Consider the following 25,254-nt stretch of genomic DNA (forward strand, 5'->3'; position numbering starts at 1 on the left):
GAAGCAGAAAAGGAGCTAGATATGGCAGAATTTTTTTGAGTGTCAAAAACTGTCCTCATTTGGTCCGCAGTTTCAGCTGATTCTAAAATTATAATTAATTCAGCTTCTAAACTGAAGTCTATTAAGCTTTATCCTACTGCCAGATAGCAAACGCTCTATCAAAACTCGATACCTAATTCTCAATGACTTAACGAGCGGTCTTTATCCCGTCTCTTTTGATTTTGCACTTTTGACCTCGCCTGTATTCACTGTCTTGCGTAATTCATTGTGCGGATTAAAAAATTCATTCAGTTGAAACAGTGAGTAAGGTAATTCAGAAGTCAAACGTGACAATCGAGACTTATGTAAAACGAAAAACGTGATCAAAAGGTAAGGCGAATTAAAAAAACATAGCACGACAAGTCCTGACGTACAATTCAAACAATTTTCATTGACCTAACAGAGAGCTAGACCTAAAAGGTGCTATAAATGGATTGGGAAAACTATTTAGAAAAAGATCTGATCCAAAAAATCTTAAAAAAACACTACAAATTAAAGTGAAATTGCCGCATGTGAACAAAAAACCACTAGCGACAAAGCGAATTTTTGTTCAAACACTGTTTTCTCACTCTACTTTAAATTTAGAGCGAAGAAATTTCACTTCGCAAAACCACTCGCTTTTTCGCTCCACTTCCTGTTTCGGCGTGACCAAAATCACTACTCCAATTTGACCAAAATCACTACTCCAATTTGATTCTTTCACACATGAAAATGTGTGAAAGAATCTTAAAAAAAAACATAGCCTAAGAATTCCGGAAACGACTCGAAGTGGAAATCCATTTAAATGCCATTCAACTACTCATCGGACAAAACGTGCCTCCACTAATTAAGGATTATCTCGAAATGAAACCATAAAACAAAAAATAAAAACAATAAAAATCAAATCCGTTAAAATATGATTTTTTGTTATAAATTGAGATCTCGAAATAACTATCTCTGCCAAAATTACTTTATCAAAACAACTTGTACTTACTATAACCACATATGTGATTTTTAAAAAATACTTGAGGCCAAATTATGAAAAAAAAAGCTCTTAAAAACAACTTGCACTAATAAACTGGAAAAAGTTAATAAATTTTTTTAATATTACAAAAGCATATAAATCCAAAGAAAAACTCATTTCAGCCAATAGGGTATCCAGATGCTCGAGAAACAATAGGCAAGTCATAATAGGCCAAGAAACTTGACTAAAAAACAGAAAAAAAACCGAAAAACTGCAAAAAATTAAGATAATAGTTCCGATTTTCGCCATTTTTTGTCATATTTATAAAAAAAATGATTCATATCCACAAAACTGAACCAATTGTTATCTAAATTTTGCTCAAGTAGAAGGGGTCTTTTCAATGCCCATTTGAGCCAGTAAAACAAAACAATCGTCAAAAACGCAAAAATTAGCCCGAAAATCAGCAAAATACATGAAAAACCTCCGAATTCAGATGAATTTCCAGAAACCTTCAAACCACTACCAAAACCGGCCTAAAATTAAAACAAACTGAGAACCAATCCTCTTGACCAAAAAAAATTGAGAAAAAAACAGCTTTTACTTTAAACTGCCGCACGTGAACAAAAAATTTCGCTCGCTTACAGAATTTTTTTACACCTCAATTTCTCGCTCTCTAAAAAAGAGCGATATGAACAAAAAACACTTTCCTTTAGCTCCACTCTTCATTTTGTTCAGCAACAAAATCACTCCCATTTTCTTCACGTGTTCCATTTCCCGCTTCAAAATTCATTCCAACAAAATTGATTTAAAAAAAGGACTTCTCCAATACTCCTCTTCGAGTCGTAAAAAAAGGAGAGCGCCTAAATAATAGCCGTTTGAGAGGCTCAAGGGCGGTTATTAATCAGATTAAATGTTACCTTCATTAGGAGAGAGATCATCAAATGTACAGTTTCTTTGTCTACTTCTGAGCAGCTTTTGTTGTACAGACTGTTAGCTGAACTGGATCCTCCAAATGCTCCAAATACATCCTCAACTCTGTCCAACACGGAAAAGTGTACGTTGCACTGTTTCAGAGCATCAGACATTTGATACAGCGCTTCAAATGTTGCCCCGACCGGGTTACTTCGGCTGTTCGCTGCATTTTCAAAACCAGCTGATGGCGGCGCACTTCCAGGCGTGCTTGCTGCCCGAGAAAGGTCAATCTTTCCAGTTTTATGCTTCAAGAATTCCGTGATGGGTTGTAGTGTAACAGGACCAGACCTCTCACGAGTAGCTTTGGCTTTGTCCATTTTACCATCGCGAGATACATCAGCGTTGAGAGCAGCGGTTTCGCTGGATGACGCAGCAGTACATGGGAAGTACGGGTATCGGCCTTGGGAAGCCTCGTACTGGGATTCCAGCATTAAAGTGTTGAATCTCCTGGCAAAGAAATCCCAAGAGAGCGCCGGGATGTCACTCACACTGTTGTGCAGGAGTTCAAATGTTGACAGAATCAGAGGCCGGTCTTCGATGACACCATCGAATTGAACTTCCAAACACTCGCACATGAACTGCAAAAGATTGTGCAGATACACATATATCTCAAAAACGTTATCGACCAAAGCTTGAACATTGATTAAACCAAAACCATTTCCTCTTTTCCGAAAACTTGCATATAAAGATCAGACAGGTGCTTAAAATATATGAAAACGGACCTAAATTTTCATTACATAATTCAAAACTTGTCCACCGACTTCGAGGCTCAACCACATCTATCATAACAAAAGTTGCTGTGTTATTTAATACTCGAACTTCGACGAATGAGAAACTCCGGAAACATCAGGGGTCACAAATTACATTTTGCGCTATCAGTTACATTTTGCGCCACAAGCCACCAATGCAGATAAAAATCATGGGTAGTGTGCTGGAGTTCACCTTCATAGAGGTCTTTCGGACACTCTTGAGCCCAATGAGGGCTCTTAGGGCAACATTTTCATTGACATCAGTCATGCTGTTGATGGCAAAGGCAGAGCACAGTGCGAGGGAGGACTGGATCACAAGTTGCTTCGCTATCTGCTTCGGATCCACAAACTGCAAGATCGTGCACACTTTCTCAACTGAAACAATCCAACTCATTGAACAAAACCGTCTTTTGATTCTCTTGTGATCTTATAGCAAAATGCGTTAAGCAAAATTGATAACGAAAACAGCAGTAATTAAAATTGATAGACTATGAATGAGCCTGATTACAATAATAACATGTATCTTGTGGTGTCCGCACATACAAAAATTGTTTAATTCTCATCTGACATTTAACAGTAAGGTACCCGAAACTGATTTCCTTTTAACGAAGCTGACAGTTCCGCGGCTTCGCAAATTCTCCTTAGCTCCAGGAAAAGTAGAGTAATCAAAAAGTATTGCAATAAAGACTTCCAGAAAAACGACTAACCTGCTTCGAATCGGGTTTCCCATTCGCTGCTTGTGAACCAACTTCTTATGATTTCCCAGAATTTATTCTGCCCAAGTGGCTGACAAATTCCATACAGAATCAGTGGAATACTCTGCTGAACAGCCTGTGACTCATGCGCGTGAATCAATTCCCAAAATGTATCCAGGAGGTACTTTTCCTGCAGGTACACTAGAAACCCAAGGTGCTCCTGGTAGTCTGTGCCCGAGAATGTATCTGCATGGAGCAGCATCAAACGAATGCATTTCACAACACAGAACTGGGCAGTGTGATCGCTGTACTCTCGTAGAAACTGAAATTCAAACCTCGAAAAAAAACAGCATTTCTCATCATAACCCGAGATCACCTGTCTTGTAAACCACATTCATGCACAACACGAGAACATACGAGTCAGATTGCCGGTAAATAGCCGCCATTGATTCCCGTGAAACTGATTGATGAGTGCGAACTGCTTTGATTTTATTTTGTTTTTAGACTCCTGCTACTTAGAGGATACAGGGGCTAGTATCAATACCAATAAGCATTAGAGATGGTAACAGTAACTTATAAGCGAAAGAAACTTCAAGTAGCGGGCATCTAAAATTGGGATTTATGGGTTTATCCCGTTTCTATTTTTGATTTCGTTTTTTATGACTCCGTTCATTTTAGCTTGTTTCGCTGAGCAAATGCTCTTTAAAATCACTTTCAGAAGAATGAAGCAACTAGATAAAGAAAAAGATGTTACGAAAAATGTTGATTAAGCTGCGAACTAAGGTAAAGCGAAACAAATTTTTATTCGACGAAGTAAAAAACCACAGGACAAGTCCTGAAACAACTCAAAGAATTTTCAATACCGTTTTCTTACTTCACTATTGAATTCGAGTGAAAAAAGTTCATGCCGCAAAACCAATCACTTTATCGCTCTACTTCATGTTTTGGGGTGATCAAACCTACCACTCAATTCGACTTCAATTGCAAAAATGTGTTAACAGATCTTTAAAAAAAGACAGAGCCCCAATACAATTAAAGATCATTGAAATGTAAGAAAACAGAACCGCTACAATAGCCTGATAAGAAGACGAGGGCGGCTATTAATACCCTAAAGAATGCCGGAAAAAAGCCGCCAGTCATTCCCGATCACTCCGATTGGGACTGAAAGCACAGAACAAGCACAGAACAAATGGAATAGAATGATTGTTGTACAAAGAACGTTTTTTGGTATTGACTCTGTTCATTTTAGAATTCTCTGCTGAGCAACTGCTATTTGAAAGCACTTTGAGCAGAATTAAAGAAGAGTGAAACTAGCCCAGACGCCAAAAAGCTGCTAACTAAAGTAAAGCGAAACAAACTTCTTTTCGACGAAGTAAAAGAAGGCCCGCTAAAATATCCTACTGAGAAGGTGATGGAGGCTATTAAAAACTTTTTCTAGGTTTGACACAAAGTGACTCGTCCAATTCTAAGCGCCTGCTATAGATATTGTCCGCAATAGTCCGTTATAGCTATCAGCAATAGAAAATTCATATACCAGAATCATATACAACGCACGTTTTCCAAGTCGAAATCAATATTGCATGGAATTCCACACGGTTCTTTACTAGGTCTCCTTCTATTCCTTATATACACCAATGATTAAACTAATTCGGCTGAAATTCTTCTTTTAATGATACAAACCTTACTGAAATTTAAAACACTCACGTGCACATTTTAAAATGCCGAAAGTCTGCAGTGCAAGAAGTCAAAATGCCAGAAGTTGCTACTTAGCCAGAAGTTGAATTTTGTTGACTTTCGTCATTTTAAAACGTGCGCGTTTCGTGTTTTAAGCATGGTTAAGTGATTCTGCAGAAGTCACTTGGAAATTCTGACGTAATATCTCGAAATGCTTCGCGGTCCTCGATAAATGCCAGAAGTTCTCAGTGACTTCAAGCAGAGTCACTTAACCATTACTAAATGTACAGTTGAAGACATCACAAATGATTTATCTGCTCTAAAAATGGTTAAATGCAAATGAATTAGTGGTAAATCTAGATCAAACAGTACAAATGATTTCAAAATACAATGCTTCCAGTTCTCTTTGAATTCAAAAATATTAAATATAAATCCGACCTGTAAGTACCTTGGCATCATTGATGATAAAATGAATATCCTTCAGGTCTGACATTGAATACGTAATGTTTCACTATTTCTAGCCCTCGCTGTATAAGAGTTCTTCAACAACTTTGAAAAGATTCAGAGCACCCTCAAAAGGACCTCAATATTTAGTTTTTAAAGTAATTTACAGAGCAAGGGATATCTTTCAGGATAAACAAATCAGGAAGCAATTCAGCTTAAAACTCACAGCTACTAAGTATTGGAAATAACGTCACTCAAATTTAAGCAGTTAAAGAGCAGCATGAAAAGATCAACAAAATAGCACTTTTGGGGCTTGCGGAGCAAAAAAAATAAAAAAAAAATAAGCTGGGATAAATTGCTTTCAAACGGCACGCGAAGGGGTTGCATTTGTTTATGGCTATTTTAAATCCAAGCAGGTTGGCCTCAGTGAGCGCGGATAAAAGTTGGAGGGAGAGGGGTAAAAAGCGAGTGCCGGAGAGGGTAGCTTCCAAACTAGCCCTTCACCACACTATTAGTTAGTGCGTTAACAAAGGTTTCCAGTAGCTTCGCTAAACTGCACACTCAGCGCCTACTATATCTCTAAAATATCTGCGCAGCGCATCAGCGCCCTAAGACAACCAGTTTATCCTGTTTGAAAAAATTTGAAAAAAAATTAGAGCTCGGCAGTTACAATACCAAAAAAATTCTTGGAAACACCGTGTAACGTCCTAAAGTACATTCGAGGCCATATATAGACCTCATTTTATTACCTTAATAAGATGAGAAAATGTATGTTTAATTTATCGCTATCCTGTAAACTTTCTCAAGTATACTTGCTATAAAAACCACTTAGTTACCTTTTGCTTTACTCATAACGCATGATGTGACATTGCTCACCGATATTTATATTTACAGTGTACACTTCTACGTTCACTTCTTTTGTCGGGCACGTTCCAACACATGCCAGAAATGTTATTTATCTTGAAACAATCTTGGTGTATTTGTTCTATGATTACCCAAATGTAAATAGACCCCTGGGTCTTGAAAAAGGTATTATGCTGAAGGACACAGCCAAAATTGTCAAGCTAAAAATCAGCAGTTGAAAATTCAGACTCATTGAAACTTTCTTTCATTAGAAACTTATTTAGCTGTCGGCCCTGCTCCGAAGTTAATTTCCAACCGCTCAGGCCCCACACAACAAAACGAAACGTTAAACAATAACTTATGTGACAACACTATGCTCCTAATAAGTTTAATAATTCGATAAAAAATCACTTAAAACATTTCTTCAAAGATTCTAGAATGCAAAAAAGAATAACCACAAATTCATTTTACACACCGCGACAAATTTGACAAAATAGCTGGCAGATTCCCAGAAACGGGCTGCAATAGAATCGTAGATCTCAAACAATGCAAAATCCGACAATTTTTTTGATAAATTGCCGATGTTACAATTTGTCAGAGAGTCTAATCTGTATAACAGCTGTATTGCTTCTATAAACTGCTCTTAACGAACATCCGAATAGAGCGACATACCATAAGTAGACCTATCCTTGAGTTAAGGCACAGAAATGTCATTTTGATAGCGAGGAAAATGAACTTTGAGAAGGAGGTACGTCAAGAGTAGCCAAAAAAATGATCAAGCAAGTTAACAGAAAAACTCGCTCCACTAAGATTGAGAAACGCCGCCACTCTTTGCCGCGCCAGCTTATACAAAATATTTCTTAAGAATAAAACCTCTTTTCTAAGAATAAAAAATCAGCGTTGATATCACACAAGCAAGCAAACAAAAAAAAAACAGATAGGAAGTCATTCAGAAATCTCACATATTTGAACTTCAGGACAAATTTCACAGAAAAAACAATATCCTGGAAGCACAAATTACTGTATTCGTCGTTAATATAAATAGGGACGTTGAAAAACAGTCCGAATTTTTAAGATGGAGAAAAACTGACAATCTCAAGAGACTAACCGTGCTAACAATTATCACGAATAAATCGCTCTTAAAAAACAGAACAAAGGTTTTGGCATCACATCAAAAACGTCGATGGATACCACTCTCCTGTTGTATATGTCTTTAATAAAAAGGATTTCAAACTATTGCAAAATTTAGGTTTATCAGGAAAAAGACAAGGAAAATATTAATATCCAAATGCATAAAAATGTTTAATAGGTAGCTGCCTTATGTTAAATGAAAACAACTAAAAAACAAAAATGAGAACAAAAATCCACAAAAAGTAAAAGCTTTAAATTTTTAACAGCTAATAAAGGCAGAACTAGAACGATAATTTATGCAATCAACTCAGCATTGAAATTTGCGAGAAACACAAATGTGACAAACGGTAGAATAGTGAGGTTATGGACAATGGTGAGCTAAGAAACCGTAAGAGATATCTTCAAAATTCTGAAATTAAGTAGCACAACAAAATCATTTCATTATTTAGTATAGGAGATTTAGTAAAATTACCAAATTATCCTCCTGCCGATGAGAACGGAATCCGATGAAAATGGAATCCAAAACAGGCCGTACACAAAACGACAAAACGAAGCCTCTAGAGAATTTTATTACTGATTAGGTCATTCAACTATTAAGCAAACAGAACTCAAAAGATTCGACACATTAAAAAATTTAACCAAAAATCTCAAATATTTTGAGATCTCAATTATGAGACAATTTTTTTGAATTTTCAGAAACTTAAATATTAATTGAATGATCAATCAGACGAGATTAAAATAACTGACTATAAATAGCAAGCCTTCAGATCAACAAGAACAAACAATTGGAACAAAAATGGACAAAAACTGCAAATTCGAATTAGTACGTGTACAGTTATATAAAACAAAAACACTTCAGATTAAAAACGATGCATAAATGCATGAATTACAAAAAAGTTCCCATATCAACTAACAAAAAAGGTCGCTCAAAAATGAAATAGGCAAAAATTAACTTGAAAAATTGAAATTTGATTTTATACCTGTAACGCACCATTAGTTAATCAAAACACTAGCATCAATTCTAGAGGGTTAGGTATTCATGCAGTGTCAATCAAAAAAACATTTCTATAAAAAGGAAACAAAAAAAACAAATGGACAAAGAACGGCAAAAAAACTGATCTATATTCACCAATCATTCAAAAAGGCTTCAATCACTTAGCGCCAGCCGTGAATATAAGAAATCATATAAAATTTAATCACAAAGAAATTGTACTCACTTTTGAGTTCAACCGACTGAAAGAATAGTTCGTCCGGTAAAAAGCATACCTGGCATATGGCAGCAAATCATTTCCCCGATTGATAACCCCGATTGGGATTGAAAGAACAGAAATAGAAAGATTGGTTTTTGTAGAGAAACGTATTCGGGCATTGACTCCGTTCATTTTAGATTGCTCTGCTAAGCAACTGCTGTTTGAAAGCACTTTCAGCAGAATTAAGAAGAGTAAAAGTTGCCTAGATAAGTCAAAAAGATTTCGAGCAAAATATTAATTAAGCAGTGAACTAAGGTAAAGCGAAACAAACTTTTTAATCGGCGAAGTAAAAAAACAGCAGGATAGGTCCTAAAACAATTGAAAGAATTTTCATCGACAAAACCTAAAATTCACACATTGAATTGACTTGGAAAGGACTTTGAAAACCAAAAAAAACAAGCTTTTAATGAAAAAAAATTTTTTAAGTGCAAACTATTTTGATTTCATTTTTGTAGTTGGGCATACATTTGTTTCAATGAGGACACAGGGGCTAGTATTAAAAAAACGCATTAAAGATAGTAACTAGACTTATAAAAACAAAATTCAAGCAGCCAGCATCTGAAATTGGATTTGAAAGTTTTATCCCATTTCTATCTTTACATCCGATTTGCGGTATTGACACTGCTCATTATAGAGTGCTCTGCTCAACAATTTATGCTTGAAAGCCCAGAATGAAAAGGCAAAACTAGCCGTTTTATATTTTGAAAATAAAAATCAAACTGAAAAATAAATGAAGTGAAAACATACTCGGCAGATTGCCGGAAAATTGCCGGCCGTTGATTCCCATAACTCTATTGGGATTGAAAAGAAAATATCAACAAAAATTGATTTTTGTATAAAAACATTTTTGAGAGCGATTTATTTTGATGTCATTTCTTCATAATTGAACATACTCCTGTCTCTCAGTGAGAGGCTAGTGGGTCTAGTATCAATACCAATAAACATTATAGATAGTAACTAAAACTTCTGAGAACAAAGATCAAGTACCGGGCATCTAAAAATGTGCTTTATGGGTTTATCCCGTTTCTATCTCTGACTTTGATTTATTAGTAATGACTCTCCTCATTTTGAATTGCTTTGCTGAGCAGCTGCTGTTTAAAAGGACTTTGCGCAGAATGACAGAAGAGTGAAACTAGCCTAGAGAAGTCAAAATGATTTCACGCAAAATGTCGAAAAAGCGGCAAAATGGGTAAAGCGAAAAAAAGTTCGAAGAAGTAAAAAAAATAGGAGCGCCTTGACACCGAAAAAATTTCAGACTTAACACCGAAAAACCATTGAATTATTAAACATATCCGGAAAATAGCCACCATTGATTCCCATAAACTCGATTAGGATTGACAGAACAGAAATGGAAAAAATTGGAGACATACAAAAAATTTATGTGCAATCTATTTTGCTTTCATTTTGTTGTTAGATATACTCCTGTTTTTTAAGAGGATACAGGGACTAGTATCAATAACAATAAACATTACAGATGGTAACTAAGACTTATGAAATCAAACTTCATTTAGCGGGCATCTCTAAATCGGCTAAATGAAGTGAAGCCGATTTATCCCGGTTCAAATTTGGATTCCGTTTTTTATACTGATTTTGTTTATTTTAGTTTGCTTTGCTGAGCCTGCCGTTAAAGCACTTTAAGCGACGAATAAAACTAGCCTACAGATGTCAAAAAGATTTCATGCAAAATGTTGAGCAAGCTTTGAACTTCGGTAAAGCTAAACAAATTTTTGTTTGACGGGGAAAAAACGAGTACTTTAATAGTCGGCTAAGCTAAGATAATGTCGGCTATAAATAACATGGAAACTAAATTTCTGGCGGTGAGCAAAAAAAATTAATTAAAATAACAAGGAGGATCAGTAATGTGCGTACGCACATGATGTTCCGACACAGCTCATCCAGTCTTAATTGGCTGCCAAATGAAGAGATAGAAAAACTTCAAAAACATACATAACGTTCATTAAACAACCAATGGAATACAATACTAGCACGCTAGAGTTGCGATGAAATTTGTTGATAATAGGACAACTAGTAAGGACAAAAATAAAAATAAAAAAACAAACAATATTTACGACCAATATCCGAGGTCTATAATAAAAAATCATAACAAAATGAAACTCGAATCAGACAAAAACCTAAACAAAACAATTTAAACTATACTTCATAAGAAAAGATATGGATAAAAAAGAGCAAAGAATTTCAAAAATATGTTCCTAATTTTGAAAAAAATTATTTTCAGTTATTAATGTCATTAGCGATCAACTGAAATCACTAAAACGTTCATTTATATCTGCATTGGAACCAATTGAGATATGCCATTATCCAATGTTCAAGTGCACAAAATTTCAAAGCCAATGGAACCAACAATATAAATTAAAAACACAATAAGTTCTTTAAAATGTACAAACGAAAATCTCAAACATTTTGAGAAAGCTCGCAGTAACAGTAGTAACAAAGCCGAGAAGCAAATGTTTGAAGCTAAAACTGTTAAGGATTAAACAATAGCTCACTGGAAACGGGTTGTGACTTGTGCTTTCAGAGACTGAGCTATAAACCAACCAAAAAACTAGTTGAAAATGACGAAGCTCAAAATCGCAAACATGTTTTTGAAAACAAATTTTTTCAAAAGTCATAACAGATTTAAGATTTCAACAAAAAGCAATGGATTAGGTTGTACCACTTCAGGAAGCCATTTGGGCCTGTTAATAATCAGACTAAGTCACAAACCCACCAAATAACAATAAATACATAAAGAAGCCAAAACTTCAAAAATTTTACGACAAAACACTGATCAAGGCACTATAATTATAAGATGTTATCTCTAAGAACTGTAAATCATCATTTTCTACTTATCTTAACAACAACACATTCCTCATAAAAGGACTAAGTAGACATGACAACAAAAAGAAACCCAAAAATTGATTAGTATAGAAATCTCGAAAGCTTTTAATGAAACTAATTGGTCGAAACAATCAGTAACAACGTATAACCAAGCGCAAAAAATGATTGAATCAACAAAATTAATTGAGACTTCTTATTAGTGAGATTGAGTTACATAGCGACAAAAATGAAAGCGAAAAGGGAGTTAAAATTTTTTTGAACTTAACTTGAAAGTCAATAAAACAAACAGCTAAACTCAAATAGCTGTAAATTCAAATAATTAGCCGATTTTGAGTTATACGTCAAGGGGAAGCAATTGAGACCTATCGTTATCAGCTATATGACGTACAACAAAAAGAAAGACAAACATCGGCAAAAACAAAAAATCCACAAAATTTTGCGAGATAACTGTGTCTCAGCCCCAATAAGCATAACTATTCAACAAAAGCAGTTAACATACCCAGATACGCCTTTTTCCAACGCTGCGCAATTTCCATTCTATGCTTTCCGTCAATTAGTCTTGTCAAAATTCGACAAGGAAACAAAATGAAACGCGTAGTATCAAAACAATGAAACCATTAGTTGAATATAAAACCGTTACCAACATTAATTTGTAACTCACAGGAAATCTGTTTACGCCTGTTTTTGCTTAGACTGCTCTCGAAATTAACAGAAATAAGATAAAAAAGTTCAAACAATCAGCGATATTTTCTCAAAACAAATATATTAGATATTTATAACAGACATTAGATAACAACTGAAAGAGTTGTTAGGTTCATTATACCTCCTGGAAAAATAATCGGACTTTGAAAGTGGACACTAAGTCATTAAACTACAACAATTAACATATAAAATCAAAATTCGAGAAGTCCATCAAATTTTTACGGAAACAATTGGTCAGAGCCATAAAAGCCATGAGCTGAACTCTGAAACCATAATATAATCTAGTTGCGCCTCGTTTATTATAAATATAAACTGTCATTAATTGTGAGCCATGATTTGAAATTCTTGTCAGTAAATTGTATAAAAAAACATTTACATAGCTGAAATATTGAAAAAAAGAGGTCGTGTCCCATTGAAACCTAAAAACTTTTTTATCGTAAGGATCCTTATTGAGATTAAGATCATCCCAGATATTGCTGCGCGTCTAATAAAACACTCAATTGTTCCAATGATAGCGAATTCGAAAGCTTTTGATGAAACTAAATGGTCGAATCAGTGACAACGTATAAGCAAGCGCAAAGTTTGAATCAACAAAATTAATTGAGACTTGTAATTAGTGAGATTGAGTTACATGGCGACGTAAATGAAAGCGAAAATGAGAGTTAAAATTTTTTTCAAGTTAACTTGAAACTCAATAAAACAAATAGCTATAAATTCAAATATTTAGCCGATTTTGAGTTATACGTCACGGGAAAGCAATTGAGACCTATCGTTATCAGCTATATGGCGTACAACAAAAAGAAAGACAAACATCGGCAAAAACAAAAAATCCACAAAATTTTGCGAGATAACTGTGTCTCAGCCCCAATAAGCATAACTATTCAACAAAAGCAGTTAACATACCCAGATACGCCTTTTTCCAACGCTGCGCAATTTCCATTCTATGCTTTCCTTCAATTAGTCTTGTCAAAATGTGATAATTCGACAAGGAAACAAAATGAAACGCGTAGTATCAAAACAATGAAACCATTAGTTGAATATAAAACCGTTACCAACATTAATTTGTAACTCACAGGAAATCAGTTTACGCCTGTTTTTGCTTACACTGCTCGAAATTAACAGAAATAAGATAAAATAGTGGCAACGTTCAAACAATCACCTCACCAATATATTCTTAAAACAAATATATTCAAAGTCATAACAGACATTAGATAACTACTGAAATAGTTGTCTGGGTTCATTATACCTCCTGGAAAAATAACCAGACTTTGATTGTAGAAACTAAGTCATTGAACTACAAAAATTAACAAATGAAAGCAAAATTCAAGAAGTCCATCAAATTTTTACGAAAACAATTGGTCAGAGCCATAAAAGCCATGAGCTAAACTCTGAAACCATAATATAATCTAGTTGCGCCTCGTTTATTATAAAAATAAACTGTCATTAATTGAGCCATGATTTGAAATTCTTGTCAGTAAATTGTATAAAAAAACATTTATGTAGCTGAAATATTGAAAAAAAAGAGGTCGTGTCCCATTGAAACCTAAAAACTTTTTTATCGTAAGGATCCTTATTGAGATTAAGATCATCCCAGATATTGCTGCGCGTCTAATAAAACACTCAATTGTTCCAATGATAGCGAATTCGAAAGCTTTTGATGAAACTAAATGGTCGAATCAGTGACAACGTATAACCAAGCGCAAAGTTTGAATCAACAAAATTAATTGAGACTTGTAATTAGTGAGATTGAGTTACATGGCGACGAAAATGAAAGCGAAAAGGAGAGTTAACATTTTTTTCAAGTTAACTTGAAACTCAATAAAACAAATAGCTATAAATTCAAATATTTAGCCGATTTTGAGTTATACGTCACGGGAAAGCAATTGAGACCTATCGTTATCAGCTATATGGCGTACAACAAAAAGAAAGACAAACATCGGCAAAAACAAAAAATCCACAAAATTTAGCGAGATAACTGTGTCTCAGCCCCAATAAGCATAACTATTCAACAAAAGCAGTTAACATACCCAGATACGCCTTTTTCCAACGCTGCGCAATTTCCATTCTATGCTTTCCTTCAATTAGTCTTGTCAAAATTCGACAAGGAAACAAAATGAAACGCGTAGTATCAAAACAATGAAACCATTAGTTGAATATAAAACCGTTACCAACATTAATTTGTAACTCACAGGAAATCAGTTTACGCCTGTTTTTGCTTACACTGCTCGAAATTAACAGAAATAAGATAAAATAGTGGCAACGTTCAAACAATCACCTCACCAATATATTCTTAAAACAAATATATTCAAAGTCATAACAGACATTAGATAACAACTGAAAGAGTTGTCTGGGTTCATTATACCTTCTGGAAAAATAACCAGACTTTGATTGTAGAAACTAAGTCACTGAACTACAAAAATTAACAAATGAAAGCAAAATTCAAGAAGTCCATCAAATTTTTACGAAAACAATTGGTCAGAGCCATAAAAGCCATGAGCTAAACTCTGAAACCATAATATAATCTAGTTGCGCCTCGTTTACTATAAATATGAACTATCATTAATTGAGCCCTGATTTGAAATTCTCGTCAGTAATCTGTATAAAAAACATTTACATAGCTGAAATATTGAAAAAAAAAGCTCGTGTCCCATTAAAATCTAAAAACTTTTTTATCGTAAGGATCCTTATTGAGATCAAGATCATCCCAGATAATTCTGCTCGTCTAATAAAACACTTAATTGTTCAAATGACTGCGAAATACATCATTTATTTTATAAAATTTTAGTTAAAATAAATAACGCATTTTGTATAATTATCGAGTTTAAATTTGCGAAAAACTGGCAAAACTAAAATTCCAGAAGACCAAAGCCCACGGGAATACAACTAGCTCCTTTTCAAGCTTGAGAAAAATATGGCCTTAGCTTTAAGGTGTCTACTTCCAGCAAATTTAAAGCAAGTGGTCTAAAAAAGGAAATTTCGTCTCATTTTTGACAAAAAAAGTCTTAATTTTGAACAATTTAGCATTAATTTTAGCCAAAAAAACTCGGATCGAACAGTTCAGCAACACTCCTCTATCTTTAGAGTTGAAATCAATAATACTACAATTAACAATTTTATCGTTCTAGCGAAACTGACGAAAATTTGGTCAAAAATACTGAAAATGTGAATAAATTGATTTACGTCTAATATTCACATAAATTTAAGCCTCGATAACTCCCTATAAAAAGCGAAAATTGAAAAAATCTTTTAAATTTCATATTCTACGCTGGAGGGGTTTTCTAATGACACCATTCACACTTCTCTGCGATGATTATATCGATCGGCCAGAATTGAACAAAAAAAAACCAGTTGAGTAGATAGCGGGTCGGAACCAAAAAAAAAACAATAACAAAAATTTGGACAGAAACGCCAAAGTCCGGTTAGTCTCTGTACAATCTTAAAAAACAAAAATTCTTCAGGTTAAAAAGATGTTTTCAATGAATGAACTATAAATTGCCATATACACTGAAAAAAAATGTGCACAAAGATCTTAAACATACCCGGCAGATTGCCGGAAAATAGCCGCCGTTGATTCCAATAAGCATGATTGGGATTGAAATAACAGAAGATATTGAAAAAAAAAAGATTTTTGTACAAAAATATTTTTTAAGTCCGATTTATTTTGATGGCATTTCGTAGTTGAACATACTTCTGTTTCTTAGAGAGAGGCTACAGGGGCTACTATCAATCCCAATAAGCATAAGAGATGGTAACTAAGACTTATAGGAACGACGTTCAAATAGCGGGCATCTAAAATTGGGCTTTATGGGTTTATCCCGTTTCTATTTCTGACTTCAATTTTTTATACTGACTCTGTTCATTTTGAATTGCTTTGCTGAGCAACTGATGTTCAAAATCACTTTTAGCAGAATGAGAGAAGAGAGAAACTAGTCTAGAGAAGTCAAAAAGATTTCACGCAAAATGTTGAAAATGCGGCAAAATGAGGTAAAGCGAAACATTTTTTTATTCGACGAAGTAAAAAAAAAATAGGAGCGCTATAATAGCCGGTTGAGAAGATGAGGGCGGCTATTAAAAAGAAAAAGCCAAACGTTCAAAAAATTGAGATATATGTGCAGATTTTGCACTTGAAACTCACGATTAGGCTCTCAACAACACTGTGGTACCAACTTTAGAGGGTTAAATATGAATGCAATTTCAATCGAAAATTATTTCGAAAAAAAAAAGATCAAATTAAAAGTAAAAAATGAGCCAAATGGACGAGAAAAGGGCTAAAAACGGTTATCTGTATGCTCCATTATCGTAAAAACAATTTTCAAAGTCGAAGTCATTCATTCAAAACAGCGCTTGAACAAAAAATTCTTTCGCTCAGAAAAAATTAGTTCACATAGAAATTTTACTCGATTTCGCTTTGAGGTCAAAACGTCGTCTGAACAAATAAATTCCGGTCAAAAACCTCAAGCAACTCATTACTCTTGCGGTTGTGAAAACCAATACCCCTCTTCGCGTTGCAAAAACCGAGAGAAGGCCAATAATAACCCCAGCTATCGCGTTGCGGCTATAAAAATGTTCTTCCAGCTGACTTACTCTGATGAAGATGTAGAGCAGTTTCAACTTAGACGGGAACTCTTCGGGTGAGAACTCAAACTTCCCTAGTGAAGTTTCCCAGTAGTATACAGGACTACTCTTGGCCAGATGCACTTCGGTATTTCTCTCGTCTATCACTCGAATGTCCGACACTCGCTGGTTTGCCTCCGATTCGTGCGTTTTACTCTCTGGTGTCTTGCATTTGACGACAGTAGCGGACCTGGCAGAACTGAATTCAATCAAATTTGGAGTCGTGTCAACAGTGCCAACATTAATGGATGACGTTGGAATTCGATTGTTAATGTTCCAAGAAGAAATTTGCGGTAGTTCTCCGTTGAGGACTTGAGTGTTCCTGAAATCAGTGACATAGTTATCAGGTTTCGAGCATCTCAAAAACTGACTAAAGTCATCGGTAACCAACTCACGGTATTGTTTCAACTTGAGCCTCGCTGAATGTCTGAAACACAATACAAGATTACACTTGCTTTGAAACACCCAGTCACTTAGCTCTAGGTTTTCTTAGAAATGATTCCGAACAACCGTTTTCAATGGATACTAAAAATTTAGCAATTAAGGAACAAATCCAGAAAATCCGATGATGGCCAGATCACAAATCCTCAGTAAGGAAACACTAGTAAGGACACATTTTATTTATAGCACTTGCCGGATCGTTACGGCCCCCAATGTTTTTATGACCTCAGCTTACAAATTATGTGTTGTTATATAGCACGTTACTATGTAAGGAAATAGCACGTGCGCCTGTGGGGATTAAAAGGGTATGCTCACCAACCTTGGGGCTCCCACTTATCATTGAGCCGTAATTCATACAATATTGAACCATACAAACCACTTTGATCTCTTGCAATCCAGATGATGCCTCTGTGGTACTCTGGTCCAACGCTCTGCTCTCCTCCGAATCAGAGGACACATTCCCTGTACCCAAATCAAAAGACGCCACCTTCTGCGACTTTTTGGATCCCTCTTTAGAACTATTGTTGTCTTGTGACGTCATTGCTGCAATTGCTGCATTGAAATCATCTGCTTCCATAACGTACAACTGACTGAGCTTCGTTTCCATTGGCGGGCACAAAAGCTGCATGAGGCTAAACACCAAATCGAACAAAACAGCTTGCTCGTCACAAAGTTCACAGATGATCTCAGGACCCAAATCTGAATCGTCACTTGGGTTGTACTTCGAAGCCGCTCGGATTCTTGTAGTTCTCGTGTGCATTGTGACGTCAGCAGGAGATGTGAAGTCAAGACAAGCGTGGCGACCGGGGAGGGGACAAGTTAGCATTACGTTCAGCATCACGATGATCGATCGAGCATATGTCGTGTCCAGTCCTTGGAAAGCTTTAAACTCTTGAAGTTCAGACTAAAACATAACACTACCTTAAATATATCAGAACTGATTCAGAAAAACTCGCAAATTTCGCGCATAAATGAAAAGAAATTTAAGTGAATTTAGTAGTGAAACTTAGGTGAACGCATTAATGATAATTGAAATGTTAGTATATTTTTGAAAAGCCAACAAGATGCTAATGATAAAAATTTAGTGAAAATTGAAAGGTAAAATAAATTAGTAGTCCTTTGCCCGCAATGAAGTAAAAGTAGAGCCCATGAACACATAGAGTTAGCATATATCTTACCCACAGATTTGTACTGTACGAATTCATCTAAAACCAACAGACAGTAACATCAACTAACACGTATAACAACAGCCAATAGCAATTCCGATTAAGCACAACAGTTAACACTGAAACTCTGAATGCAAAACAGATCCCGGGAGAAGCAACATTACGACACATCTTAACGCACGAATCGCGAAAAGTTCAAACCTTTCAAGATTACAAAAACGAGTTCTAGTCACAATCATATGTTACTTTGAACTTGGAAAAAACTTTTTCATTTAGAATCTTCATTGATAATCAAAACAGAATTTTATTGATCAAATATAATTAAAGAGCGATCAAAAAGCAATAGTCCATTTTCCACAGATTACACAACAGGAATTTCAACAACCGCTAACTGAATTGACTTCATGATGTTTAAAATTGACTGCAAAGCAAAGCAGAATTAGACGTCGAGAGGAAAAATTAAGCCTATTTTAAGTAAATATGCTGTCCATGTCTCTTCAAAACATCGATACAAATGTAAATTTGGTCCATATAATAGTCAAAACTTTTAACACTCCATCAAAAACATAGCTGGCAGATTGCCAGAAAATAGCCGCAATAGATTCGTAGATCGGCAGTCTAAAAAAACAGTGAAGACAGACCAAAAAAATTCGTCTTTTCATTGAAGGCTGATCTGTTATATCTTGATTAAAAATCTGTAAAGTTATTGCTGCCTCTATTAGCTGTTCTCAAATAACCTTCATTTAGAGTGACACACACCCATTTGACCTTATCTCTTTGAATTAAAGTAAAAAAAAGTCAATTTCAAAGTGAGGAAGTCATTTTTGAGAGTGAGGTAAGTCAAGTGTGACCAAAAATTTAATCACGCGCATGAACAAAAAAACTCGCTCCACTAAGAGCGAAAAATGACGTCACACATGCAATTCAGTTGAAATTGCATGAACGAATGAACAAAAAGTGGCTGTGACGTCATATGGTCGTAACAAAAATCATGACGACGAAATAAAAAAACATAGCAGGACAAGTCCTGACGTACAATTCAAAGAATTTTCATTGACTAAACAGAAAACTAGACCTAGAACGGACTAAGAATGGATTGGAAAAATCATTTAGAAAAAAATCCTATCCAAAAAATCGAAAAAACAGTAAAAATCAAAGTGAAATTGCCGCATGTGAACAAAAAATCACAACCGATAAAGCGAATTTTTGTTCAAACACCATATTCTCACTCTACTTTAAAATTAGAGCGAAAAAATTTTACGCCGCAAAACCACTCGCTTTTTCGCTCCATTTCCTGTTTCGGCGTGACCAAAATCACTACTCCAATTTGACTTCAAAAATCATGAAAATGTGTGAACAGATCTTAAAAAAAAAGACAGCGCCCCAATACAATTCAAATTCTTTGAATTGTAAAAAACCAAGAGAAGGCCAATAATAGCCCCAGCTATCGCTGTGCGGCTATTAATAAAAAAGTTCCCTCATAGTTCTGTTCGACAAGTTTTCAAATGAATCCACTAGGGTGAAAATTAGCTCAATATTTCTCTGTTTTCTGTGCAAAAAGGACAGAGCTCCAGGCCTAATTTCATCAGGTTAAAGTCAAGTAAATTGAACTGAAGTAAGACGAACGATTTAGGGTCTTCCCAGTCATGCTGTTAAACATTGCGACAAAGATCTGCAAAAGTCGCGATATGATCTATTTTACGTGCTATGCACATACATCAAACAGTTGATAGCTAGAGCAGATTAAAGCCTAAGATCAATTTAATCTTGGCTGCTACAGACCAAAAAAGGTCATGTGGAAAACCAATAATCGGAGTAGTTCACAATAAAAACATAGCCCTCAGATTGCCGGAATATAGCCGGCAAATTACCAGATAGCCCCCGCTAATTCCCATAACCCCGTTTGCGATCGAAAGAACAGCACAAAATTGAATTTTGGTTATTGTACTAATTCGAACAAAGTCCAAATACCGGTCATCTAAAACTGATCTTTATGGGTTTATCCTGTTTCTAATATTGATTTCATTTTCAGATATTGACCGTCTTCAACTCACACTACTTCGCAGAGTTCCTACTGTCTAAAAACACTAGAGAACTCAAAAACAAGCTGTGAACTGGATCACAATAATAGACCACCAGCAATTTTCTAGAATCCACACGTTTAGATTCGCAGTGTAATTGTCTTGACACATGAAGGAGAAACTTCTATATACAGAGCTCTCTTAAATCAGATGGACGAAATGAAAAGTTAAAAAAACAGCCTTTAGAAATAGAGTACTTAAATTTGTGGCATCGTTTCGATGAACTTTATTGATTTGAAATTAATAAACAATTTTAAAACTTAAACTTTATTCAGTAAAGGCAGAAGTCATTTTTAAGTGATGAAAGTCAAAAAATGATTACACAACTGGCCTACGGGTTTGAAGAGAGCAACAAATGACTTCCCCGCATGCAAATTCAACTGCACAGTAAAAGACTTAAGCCTAATTGTTGTGATAAACTTATTAAATAGCTTCAGGAAATGCAAATGGAGCCGGCAATTGGCACTACTGGAAACACTGACGATGCGGAAAAAATTCCCCCTGAACTTCGATATCATGATATGACTCCAGTAGCGAAACCAGACAACAAAAGACTGGCAAGTGTTCTCAGTCCCGTTAGTGAAAATGGTCTACAAACTGAAGAGCAAACAATCAAGCTTATCAATAATGCTGTCCGACAAAGCATCAACAAAGCAATCGCGAGCTCGATCCCAACTATAGTCTCCCAACTGAGAGGTGAACTGCAAAAGACCATCAGTGCAGCTGTGGCCGAAGCGATAGCGGCCATGAAGAAAGACCTACTCAATGAAGTCAACGAAAATCTTGTCTTCGCCGAACAACGCAGTGACCTGAAAACATTATGTGAATCAGAACAGCTGGAGAACTATAACCGTCGAGACAACTTGAAGATATTGGAAGAATGATTGAGACAGGAAGAATGATTGGCGAAAGACCTGAACAGACTATCACAAAAGTAGTTGAGGTTGCGAACGCTATTGGCGCGAGTGTTGACCCAGTTGATAGCTCCATAGCACAGACTACCCGGACGAAGAACACCACGAGCAGTGATCGTCAAATTCTCAAGGAGGATTGCAAAAACAAGTATTCTGATGAACAAGACGAAGCTGAGAAATGACGAACATAGAAATGAAGTAAAAATATTTGAAGATATCACTGCAGCAAGAGCCAATTTTCTGAAGCTACTCAAGGCTGACACTCGAATAAATTCAGCATGGACAAGAGATGGAAACATCAACTATACTGTTACTGGAGTTAAAAGAACTTACCGTATTCAAAACTTATTTGAAGGAGGCATCGATATGGGATATTCAATGGATGATGTGATGAGCTGTTTTCGAGGGTATCAACAAGGAGCCGAAGGATAAAAATGCAGCAAAACCTTAAAGTGCTATTAAAGATGATATATCTGTTTTACATTTAAATATCAGGTCGCTCAAACCTCATGTAGAAAAGTTGGAAGCTCTAGTTCTAAGTCTTGAATCTCCGCCTGACATTTTATGTTTAACGGAAACTTGGCTGACTGACAACGACAATTTTGAGTCCCACCTGGTGACAGGATATAACCAATACATTGTTAAAAACCAAACTACGTCGCATGGGGGCGTTATGATTCAAATAAGAGCTACTTGCTCTTTCGTGAAACAAAACGATCACAGTTTTGACGAAGCAATTTTTGCAGATATCTCAGCGAAAGGCTACACATTCAAACTGGTAGTCATATATAATAAGCCAAGATCAAATAAAATGGAATTTCTCAATACTCTAGAAGATTTTTTAGAGAATACATCAATAGCCAATCAACCTACTGTTATATGCGGCGATATCAATATAGATATATTAGCAAATAATTTGCTCACAAGAAACTACACCGAATTAATCCAGTCCTTCGGATGTAGTCTATACCCAGATGAACCAACACGACTCACAAACATCAGCAACATGCCTTGACCATTTCATTTGTCGCGATGTACCGATAAACTGTTTCAATGTTTTTCAGCAAGAAACAATTTCTGATCATTACCCTGTTTTGATCAAATGGGACATCGATAAATGTACCACTGTCTCTAGACCTTATCGTAACACTTCCTTCCTTAAATCCAAAAAGACTATAGAAAAGTTTCAAGAAGAACTATATGAAAGCCTTAATGGCATAAGCGCCTCATTTTTTGCATCAGCGGAAGTAAATGAAAGCTTTGCAACCTTCAAACGTACGTTTGAAGATGTGTTGAATAAATTTTATCCCCTTAGGGAACCAAAAGTAAGAAAAGGAAAAACCACCATGGTTCTCAAATACATTAAAAAACCTTCGAACAAAACGAAACCTAGCACATAAAAGATGGATACAAAATCCACATGAGCCAAGTTTTCTGTCTAAACTTAAAGAACTTCGAACGAAGTTCGAACAAGCCGTAAAAACCTCTAAAAAACAGTATTACTGGAACAAATTTAAATCCTGCATCGCAGATTCAAGACAAACTTATAAGTTACTTAAAGAACTAAACTGTAAAAATAAAACACATTTACATATACCATCACTGCAAACCTGCAGAGAAAATGGCGGCAGCCCAACAGATAATGACATAGCCGAAAGCCTTAATCATTACTTTACAAATGTGGCAAAAGAGCTGACAAGAAAGTTACCAACCATCAAACTACCCAAAATCACTTCAGTACAGCACTCCATGTATCTATATGGACCAACAGCATTCGAAATAAAGCACATTATTGACAGCCTTGACAACAAGTTCTCGTCAGGTGATGATAATATTAGTAACGCTATCATAAAGGCTTTAAGTTCGGTTATTGTACCATTTCTTTCTCATCTAATTAATCAGTCTTTTCGCCAAGGATGTTTTCCCTCCGAATTATGCAAAGCAAAAGTTCTGCCGTTTCATAAAGATGGATCGAAACTATTAGAAAGTAATTACAGGCCCATCTCAATATTGGTAACTTGGAGTAAAATATTCTAAAAGGCTATGTATAACCGAGTTTATACGTATTTTGAACGTTCTAACCTTCTGTTTATCAATCAGTATGGCTTTCGACAGAAACATAGCACTATCGATGCATTAGTAGAATTAACTGAGAAAATTAGAACCGAACAATCAAAAGATATACAGAGTTTTTTCTTAGATCTCAAAAAGGCAATCGAAACTATCAACCATGATATTCTCTTTCTAAAATTAGAAAAATATAGTTTCCGAGGAAAATGTTCTGAATGGTTCAAGTCATACCTCAGTCAACGCACCCAGCGTGTGGAGGCAAATGGAGTGAAGTCATCATGGGCAAAAATAGACTGTGGAGTGCGCAAGGCTCCACCCTAGGGCCTTTACTTTTCATAGTTTATATCAATGATCTACCACTGTCATGCAAGCTAACAGAATTACTCCTCTTTGCTGATGATACTAACATAACCGCCATCAATCGCACAGACGAGGAAGTTCAACCTGACTTAGATAACCTTAAAACCTGGCTAGATGCTAATAAATTAATACTGAATGTCCAAAAGACTGTACATATGAAAATAAGTAAAAGGGCTTCCAACGATGATAAATATTTTAAGTTCAAAATCCAAGATATACACCAAACTCAGTGCTGTAAATATCTAGGAATGTTTGTAGATGCTGATTTATCGTTCAAAAGTCCTATTGAGTATGTTAGGAAAAGGTTGGGAAAACAATGTGGGATAATATGTAAACTGCGGCATTACGTGCCGAGAGCGCAATTGATAAATTATTACCGGTCAAATATTGAACCAATCATTCAATATGGTGTTCTTGTCTATGGCTGCACGAGCATGAGAAACCTCATGCCAATTTTAATATCCCAAAAGAAAATATTATAGTTTATCCATTTCCGTTGTCGCCGCGAAAGCTGCGACATATTTTTGAAAAACAACTTACTTACAGTATTTGAACTACATAGCTATGAGCTACTTAAATTTGTTCTTAAATCAGTTAAACGCATGCATTCCCAAGGCTACTTAAATGAGATGTTTAGGTTTAAGGTGGGAGGCAGAGAAACCAGGCTTTCAGAAGTCGGGTTGCTCTACATGCCCTCGTGTAAACGAAAACAGCAACGCTCATCTATAAATTACCGAGCAGCCAAATTATTTAATACCCTTAAGTCATGTGCAGCTATCCCTCCTGACATCACCTGTTTGCCTTTTTCTAAAATCTCTTCAATTTATCACAGTTTAAAAACAATATTTAAACAAAACCAAGAATTAGTGGTTGCTATCTATAAATAATTTTTCCATAAATTTGGAAGTTTCTAGGCTCTGGATAAATGCTACCAGATATGCATTTTGGGCTTCCAATTCCGGTTTGGGCTTCCAATTCCGGGTTTAAAAAATGACCGTCCAAAACCTAGTTTACGAGATATGGCGATTTTTTGATTTTTCAAAATTTTTCGAAAAACTTAGAAAATTGGTTTCTATAAAACTGGTATTAGCAGCAAGGCATCGATCCCGTGGCAATGAGGAAGAAGCTGCAGGTATTGATTACCAGGGAGAACACTCGAAAAACTTTGAAAAATTCAAAAATTTGAAAACTTTGAAAAATTCAAAAAGTCGAAAATTCATACAACTTTAAAATTTTTAACTGTCTTAAATATCGGTGAATTGATAGGGTGGACGTTAAGAGGATCGGATGATCCCGTTGTCCATCCTCTCCATACTGTGCTAAAATGA

General features: G+C 35.5%; 2 protein-coding genes across 6 annotated transcripts in view; one reads left to right on the forward strand and one right to left on the reverse strand.

Moving 5' to 3' along the window:
• The window catches only part of LOC142353171 (protein unc-79 homolog), a 179,853-nt gene that overhangs the window by 86,310 nt on the left and 68,289 nt on the right, over positions 1–25,254 (reverse strand). For 4 of the 5 annotated variants that reach the window (XM_075405385.1, XM_075405383.1, XM_075405386.1 and 1 more), the window contains exons 9-15: positions 18,514–18,540; positions 17,712–18,239; positions 17,290–17,321; positions 16,865–17,216; positions 3,411–3,720; positions 2,897–3,078; positions 1,900–2,532 (exon numbers count right to left, since the gene is read on the reverse strand). In XM_075405385.1, the coding sequence (XP_075261500.1) occupies positions 1,900–2,532; positions 2,897–3,078; positions 3,411–3,720; positions 16,865–17,216; positions 17,290–17,321; positions 17,712–18,239; positions 18,514–18,540 (2,064 nt within the window). The remainder of the gene's footprint in view (positions 1–1,899; positions 2,533–2,896; positions 3,079–3,410; positions 3,721–16,864; positions 17,217–17,289; positions 17,322–17,711; positions 18,240–18,513; positions 18,541–25,254) is intronic. The other variant, XM_075405384.1, reaches the window with a different exon arrangement.
• The window catches only part of LOC142353172 (uncharacterized), a 393,253-nt gene continuing 388,988 nt past the window's right edge, over positions 20,990–25,254 (forward strand). Inside the window, exon 1 of the mRNA XM_075405388.1 lies at positions 20,990–21,011. The gene's annotated coding sequence lies outside the window, so the exon portion shown is untranslated. The remainder of the gene's footprint in view (positions 21,012–25,254) is intronic.

Source organism: Convolutriloba macropyga, chromosome 14 (assembly GCF_964194025.1).
Source record: "Convolutriloba macropyga chromosome 14, txConMacr16.3, whole genome shotgun sequence".
NCBI classification, from domain to species: domain Eukaryota; kingdom Metazoa; phylum Xenacoelomorpha; order Acoela; family Convolutidae; genus Convolutriloba; species Convolutriloba macropyga.